The sequence below is a fragment of the Mytilus californianus genome, unplaced genomic scaffold, assembly GCF_021869535.1.
Source record: "Mytilus californianus isolate M0D057914Y unplaced genomic scaffold, xbMytCali1.0.p SCAF_6, whole genome shotgun sequence".
Classification (NCBI taxonomy): Eukaryota; Metazoa; Mollusca; class Bivalvia; order Mytilida; family Mytilidae; genus Mytilus; species Mytilus californianus.
The window spans coordinates 35,674,871-35,682,893 of NW_026262712.1; the positions used below are offsets into that span (position 1 = coordinate 35,674,871).

The 8,023-nt window shown below is 32.2% G+C and overlaps 1 protein-coding gene across 1 annotated transcript; it reads left to right on the forward strand.

Moving 5' to 3' along the window:
- Positions 1–4,541: 4,541 nt before the first annotated feature.
- Positions 4,542–7,704, forward strand: LOC127706321 (zinc-binding protein A33-like). The gene has a single exon (XM_052210847.1). It carries the CDS (start codon positions 4,546–4,548, stop codon positions 5,620–5,622), a length of 1,077 nt encoding a protein of 358 aa, XP_052066807.1. The 5' UTR covers positions 4,542–4,545; the 3' UTR covers positions 5,623–7,704.
- Positions 7,705–8,023: the final 319 nt, after the last annotated feature.

Genomic DNA, 8,023 nt, shown 5'->3' on the forward strand with positions numbered 1-8,023 from the left:
ATTGATGAAAGTGCGAAGCACAAATCCGTTACTTGCCCGCAAAAGTCTTAGAAAATATACAGTTACAAAATTATAGTCGTCTGTTTTCCAATACAAATAACAGAAAATTGGTGCCAGTGGCATCGCCCCTTCCACAAAAAAAAAAATTAAAAAAAACAATTTTGAACCACTCAAGTATTATAAAAGTTGTAATGTATTTGATTTTACCTTGTTTTTTACTGTATTCTAATAATTGTGCACAGATGCAAAAGTAAGAGATCTTGTATTTATTACGTTCTCCCTTTAAAGACATTCTTGGCCTATTATAGGTTCATGGTGAAATTACTAATAATACATATCTTCGTCTTATTGAGAACCTTTTGTAAACAGGTTAAAACCTAAGACAAAGGTGGATTAAATGTGTACAGATTTAAATTATTTGAAAGGACAATTACTTAAAATGGCCTCATTTTCTGAAACAGCTATCCGGCACATCTGGTAAGTTTAATGTGGTTTTTTTTTATTTTAAAACTTATAACAAAAATTGTTATTCTTAAATAAGTATAAAATTGAATCAATTATACATGCTTAAAAAAAAGGTGCTATAACTGCCGTTACACATTTTATTGATTCTATCGCTACAATTGCTGACTCTGCGCCTTTTATAATGTGCGAAGGATTGCGTAAATGTACAATTGTGAATGATGCATCATAATTAACAAAATAAATTTCAATAAAACAATAAAATCTGATACAGTGAAAGAGAAAGCACTTAGGCAACTGATGATCTGTTTAATATATATAATATTGTAACGCAAACCGGGCGGTCGGGCCATAGTTTTAAACTATTAGAGTGTGTCCCTTGATGTGTTGCTATAAGAATGTTTTTGTAAGGATGTATGACATAATGTATATGATATAAAAGTTATAACTGGTGACTCTTCTCTAGTAGCGTGGTACTCCGATTTCGTGGAACTATGGTTATCTTTGTTTACACTCTGGTAAGGTTGGTTAATCTGGTAAGGTGAGGATTTGGATAAAAAGGGGTATATCAGTAAATACGTTTTTGGCATGTGAACGTGTTTTTTGTGTTCTGTATGTAACTCTCCGTATTTATATTTGTAGGAATAACAGACTCGTTCAATAAAAATAAATTTTTATTAACTTTAACATGCATTAAATATCAACAACACAGATAAATAATGAATAGCTAAACAATATTATAGCCTTAACGATATATATATTATTAACTTCCTAACGTGAATTAAAGACAGGAGTGCACACGCTGAAATGTCTTGCCTTCTTTACTAATCATTGATATTATGTTGATAGTCCTAAATATAAAGCTTTATTACAACTGTCACATAAACTTAACATTAACCAAGACAACTAAACATTGACCAATGAACCATGAAAATGAGGTCAAGGTCAGATGAACCATGCCAGGCAGGCATGTAGAGCTAACAAGTCTTCCATACAACAAATATAGTTGACATATTGCTTATAGTTTGAAAAAAACAGACCAAAACACAAAAACTTAACTTTGATCACAGAACCATGAAAATGAGGTCAAGGTCAGATGACACCTGCCAGCTAGACATGTACACCTTACAATCATTCCATATACCAAATATAGTAGATCTATTGCATAAAGTATAAGAAAAACAGACCAAAACACAAAAACTTAACTATAACAACTGAACCATGAAAATGAGATCAAGATCAGATGACACCTGCAAGTTGGACATTTACACCTTACAGTCCTTCCATACACCGAATATACTAGACCTATTGCTTATTGTATCTGAGATATGGACTTGACCAACAAAACTTAACCTTGTTCACTGATCAGAAAAATGAGGTCGAGGTCAAGTGAAAACTTTCTGACGGGCATGAGGACCTTGCAAGGTACGCACATACCAAATATAGTTATTTTATTACTTATAATAAGAGAGAACTTAACATTACAAAAAATCTGAACTTTTTATCAAGTAGTCACTGAACCATGACATTGGACATGTAACTGACGGAAACATCGTAGCATGAGGCATCCATATACAAAGTATGAAGCATCCAGGTCTTCCACCTTCTAAAATATATAGTTTTTAAGAAGTTAGCTACCGCCGCCGCCGCCGCCGGTTCACTATTCCTATGTCTAGCTTTCTGCGAAAAAAGTCTCAGGCTCGACAAAAATGGATAGCGGAAAAATATACCTAGACAGTTTACTAATTGTATTTTGGTAATCGGCAAATGATAAATCAATTTATGCCAAAAAATAAGGTTCCTCTCGAGAAGTTATTCTCTTAATGTCACTTGTAAAGGAATTAGCAAACCAACATTATACGGAAGTGGTCTCCTCGGACATTGTAATAGTGTTTAATATCTGGTTAATATATACTTGGTCTGGTGAATGGTTACTATACATTTATCTAAATCGCATGGAATATTAAGCGATTGTTACTTGACCAGGGAAAATCGTACTGAAGACCTATCTGTATTATTCGCCGTATATGTACTCAGATAAACCAATTTACCGATTTAGTTTACCGTTTACAATTTTCAAAGAAGTGACGTCATTGTACGTCAATTAGAATGATCAATTCAGAGGTGTTCCGAATGTAAAAACATAGGCCAGAATAATAAACGTTTAAGAGTTAACAATGTTTAAACATGATAGTTATGCAAGAAATATATTATAAGAAAAGTTAATTATCGGTACAAATAAAACAAAGTCATCACACAATTCTAAGGGAAACAAGTTCAATTTCAGAGAACCAACATTTCGTTACAATATTAACCATTTATTTTCTCTAGTCTTTCGGGGTTTTTTTTATTTTTGTTTGTCTTATATTGCCTTAAAATTCCTGTGATTTTTGTATGAAACTTTAATCTTCATTGTTCAAGAATAATTACCTTTCTCATGAATTAATCAGATCCATTTTACAATTACTGTAAACAATATTACTAAGTAATTCTACTATATCTATATAAATGCTCGTTAGGAGAAAATATATATTTGACTTTTTGATTAGGAATCATGCTGATACAGAATACTAGAACCTACATATCATAATCAAAATGTAATCATTATTATAATAGAATTATTATGAGATATGCTAGCCTTGGCTGAGTGGTTTCATTTAATGGTTTTCATTACATAATCAATGCTCGTTAGGAGAAAATATATATTTGACTTTTTGATTAGGAATCATGCTGATACAGAATACTAGAACCTACATATCATAATCAAAATGTAATCATTATTATAATAGAATTATTATGAGATATGCTAGCCTTGGCTGAGTGGTTTCATTTAATGGTTTTCATTACATAATCATTGCTAGTAGTGGTAAACGCTACGTTTTGTATGTTGTGATGCAGGATGCAGGATGGTTAACTTTTTTGGATCTAGTGTATTAGGCTAGAAGTTATACATGTTATATAGAAAATAAGAAATGAACCCTTTCGGGCAAAGTTGACCTAACATATGATATGATAAAGGAACACTTCGTTTGTATTGCTTGGTGAAAAAATAATTTGTGTTTGCCCTAGTTATAAGGTGACTATAAATATGTATTTCTATCTCGATATGGCCTATCATGTATATTTTTTGTCTACAGAAATTTATCATGACTTCAGCGATTTTATGTGGTATATGCCAGTATAGGGATACTATCAAGGATGCAAGGCAATGGTGTACAAATTGTGAAGAAGGACTTTGTGAAGACTGTGAAAAACTTCATAGATCTACAAAAAATACCAGAACCCACAAAATCATTTCCATTAATGATTATCAACACATAAAGGATGTGGTGGTAAGCCAAGTATGCGAGCAACATGGGAAAAATTACGATTTGTACTGTCCTACACACGACAACGCTATATGTATCGCCTGCGTTGATCAGCATAAATCTTGTTCTCAAGTCTTTCCACTGATCGAAGCTGTTGTAAATATAAAAGAATCTACTGCACTTACGGACTTAGAAGATACGATAAATGTGGTGCTACAAAATAGTAAAATCAATATGATCGTGGATATCAAGTCATCTGCTGAGGCATTCGATAAACAAGAGGAAAATATTAAGAAATACATAAAGGAAATGCGGGAAAAATTAAATAAACATTTAGATGATATGGAGCAGAAATCATGCTGATACAGAATACTAGAACCTACATATCATAATCAAAATGTAATCATTATTATAATAGAATTATTATGAGATATGCTAGCCTTGGCTGAGTGGTTTCATTTAATGGTTTTCATTACATAATCATTGCTAGTAGTGGTAAACGCTACGTTTTGTATGTTGTGATGCAGGATGCAGGATGGTTAACTTTTTTGGATCTAGTGTATTAGGCTAGAAGTTATACATGTTATATAGAAAATAAGAAATGAACCCTTTCGGGCAAAGTTGACCTAACATATGATATGACAAAGGAACACTTCGTTTGTATTGCTTGGTGAAAAAATAATTTGTGTTTGCCCTAGTTATAAGGTGACTATAAATATGTATTTCTATCTCGATATGGCCTATCATGTATATTTTTTGTCTACAGAAATTTATCATGACTTCAGCGATTTTATGTGGTATATGCCAGTATAGGGATACTATCAAGGATGCAAGGCAATGGTGTACAAATTGTGAAGAAGGACTTTGTGAAGACTGTGAAAAACTTCATAGATCTACAAAAAATACCAGAACCCACAAAATCATTTCCATTAATGATTATCAACACATAAAGGATGTGGTGGTAAGCCAAGTATGCGAGCAACATGGGAAAAATTACGATTTGTACTGTCCTACACACGACAACGCTATATGTATCGCCTGCGTTGATCAGCATAAATCTTGTTCTCAAGTCTTTCCACTGATCGAAGCTGTTGTAAATATAAAAGAATCTACTGCACTTACGGACTTAGAAGATACGATAAATGTGGTGCTACAAAATAGTAAAATCAATATGATCGTGGATATCAAGTCATCTGCTGAGGCATTCGATAAACAAGAGGAAAATATTAAGAAATACATAAAGGAAATGCGAGAAAAATTAAATAAACATTTAGATGATATGGAGCAGAAATTGACCAAAGATTTTTCAACAAAGTCTGAATATTGTAAAACTGCATACGCAAATACAATAAAGAAAATAATCTCATCATACGACAAGTTAGCAAAGTTAAAAAATGATACCGAAAGCCTGAAACGAATTGCGTCAGACGAGCAAATATTTCTAGGAACGCGTGAAATGAGCAAAGTGGTCGAAAAAGAAATTAATTCCATGAAATCCATGTTTGACGCTGGAAAATCATATGAAATAAAACTTGAACTTGATGCTAACATTTCATCATTGTTAGACAATGTTAGTCATCTAGGCATCATATCAATCAAAGAAGACAATGCCAATATGCAGTTCAAGGAAACAAAATTAAATCAAGCCAAAATGCAAGTTTCATTGCCACTCGTAAATTCCGTACAAGAACTTCGATTGAAACACAAGTTTAAGTTGGAAAAGGTTAGCTTGAAGATGATCGTGACCGGTTGTCTAATGTTACCAAGTGGAGATATAGTTATTGCCGATAAATGGGTTCATAACAAAGTTGTCAAATACAATGAATCTGGTAGCCATGCCAAAGATATTTAAATTGATAAAAATCCATATGATTCAACAATGATTTTCCCAGATCATATTGCTATTACACATGGAGTTTTTGGTCATACGTTGGATCTTCTAAATCTTAATACAGGTGTTGTCGAAAAGAAGATTTCAACTTATATATTTGCGAAGAAAGGTAACATAACACATGATTGTTTCGGAACATCTTATTGGGACGGTAAATTGTATGTAATGGTTGAAATAGTTGGAATAGTCGTGCTGGACATATCAGGCAAAACCTTAGAAACCCTGTCAATAGATACTGAAAACGGTCGGAACATTGTCGTCTTTAAAGACAGGATATACTATACTAACAGAAATAAGAACACTATTCATTGCATGAATACCGTAGGTCAAGAAATTTGGGTTTATAAAGATATATATATTGTTAAACCTTCTGGTTTAACTGTAGATAGCAACCTTGACTTGCTTGTATCAGGTGAAACATCAAACAATATTATACTAATAAAACGCGACGGAAAAGATAGCAAGGTTTTGCTGCAGCAAAAAGATAATCTAGTTAAACCAAAGGCAATTTATTTGAATAGAGAAAGACGAGAACTATTAGTAGGCAATGAAAGCAACTAATATGCTGCAGTTTATAAAGTAGTATAGATTATCTAAAACGTTAAGTGTGTTAGGTTTAATTCATTAAGCATTGTGACACCGATTTTAGATCATTTTTCTTATATGTGATTGGCATTCATTCGAGCTAAAATTAATCTTTCTGTCAACAATTATATAATAACATGTCGTACAGATTTTCCAAAATAAAAAAGCTTATATAACAACGTATTTGATTTCAATGAAAGAAATATTTCTGTATTACTGAAAAATTATTACACCAAGGTTTTCTATACCACAAACTATTCAAAGCATTTACTAAATTGTATCATCGGTACAAGGACAACATTCGTAAATATAAATCTACATGCATACATCTTACAAGTTCAGGTATTTCACATCCAATCTTTCATGATAATATTCTTTACAAAGCACAAAATTTCAACATTCACCTCAAAAGCTAGTTAAACCTATAAACAGGTTTATTTAGAAGCAAAACAGTTACGGTACTGTAGTGCGAGCATATTTTGGTATTATTATTGGTTCACTCATTGGGTCTTTGCATGGGAAATAAAGACATTTCTTCTAACACCAGTTGTTGGCATGATACGGGTTATGTCCTCTCATATATTTTCAAATGGTATGATTCTAAACCGCTAACGAGAGGGATTGTGCTTGATTTTCATATGATGAAAACAAAATCTTTCAATCAGTTTAAATAAGATCTGGAGCTGGCATGTCAGTAACTGCTAGTAGTCCTTTGTTAATCATGTATCATTGTCATTTTGTTTATTTTCTTTTGTTACTTATTCTGACATCGGACTTCTTAAAAACAGAGTTTTACTATGTGTATACTGTGTGTTTGTGTATTCTACATTGGCTATATGTATAGGGGAGGGTAAACGGACGATATCATGAGTCGGTTGACCTTTATGGAATATCCGTTTCACAGATGGTATCATATATATATATACCTTATGTCGTAACTACAATCCTGTTCCTGTTCAGGAATGTGACCTACCGTATCAGACTATTTACCGGGTTTGTAATAACATGAGCAACACGACGGGTGCCACATGTGGAGCAGGATCTGCTTACCCTTGCATTGCACCTGAGATCACCCGCAGTTTTTCGTGGGGTTCGTGTTGCTTAGTCTTAAGTTTTCTATGATTATTGTTTCATGCTACTCATTGCCGCATACGATATGTATGAAGATTGTGGTATTGTTTACTGTATATGTTATATTTGATTTAAGAGAACAATTATCAATGTAACATGACCCATAATAATGGTTCTCTTTAACAGTTAGAATTTACGAATGTTAATGCCGAGAATATGCAGATTTGCGAACGATATTTTTTAACAGTGTATGTAATATAGAAAGTAATTTTAGTAATTTGAGTAATGAGGAAAAATTTTTATTTATGTTTCATGATGACAGAGTTTGTTATTTTACAGCCAAAATCTGCCATGAAGTACTTTTTAAGAGAAAGTGTATTTTATACTTGTAATACGTGTTTATAATGTTGTTTTGTTTTTTTGTATCATTGTTTTAATAGTATGGTGTTTTATGCTAAGATATATTGATATATGTTATAGATGTAATATAAATGTATTTCAATGTGTGTTTTACAGTCTCTCATTACTCTTTTTAGAGTGGCTCTTTTATACATTGATCTGTTAATATCATATTGTGTTTTATATCAAATGTTTTAAAGAGGTGAGACTCTAATAAATTATTGTATTGTTTGTTTGTTTGCATTAATATTATATAGCTATATTTTTCAGTTTAAATATTGAAATAGTTAACACAAAAAACATCGAG

Bases quoted from the DNA above. Each gene is read 5' to 3' on its own strand.
- LOC127706321 (XM_052210847.1), top strand. From the start codon at position 4,546: ATGACTTCAGCGATTTTATGTGGTATATGCCAGTATAGGGATACTATC.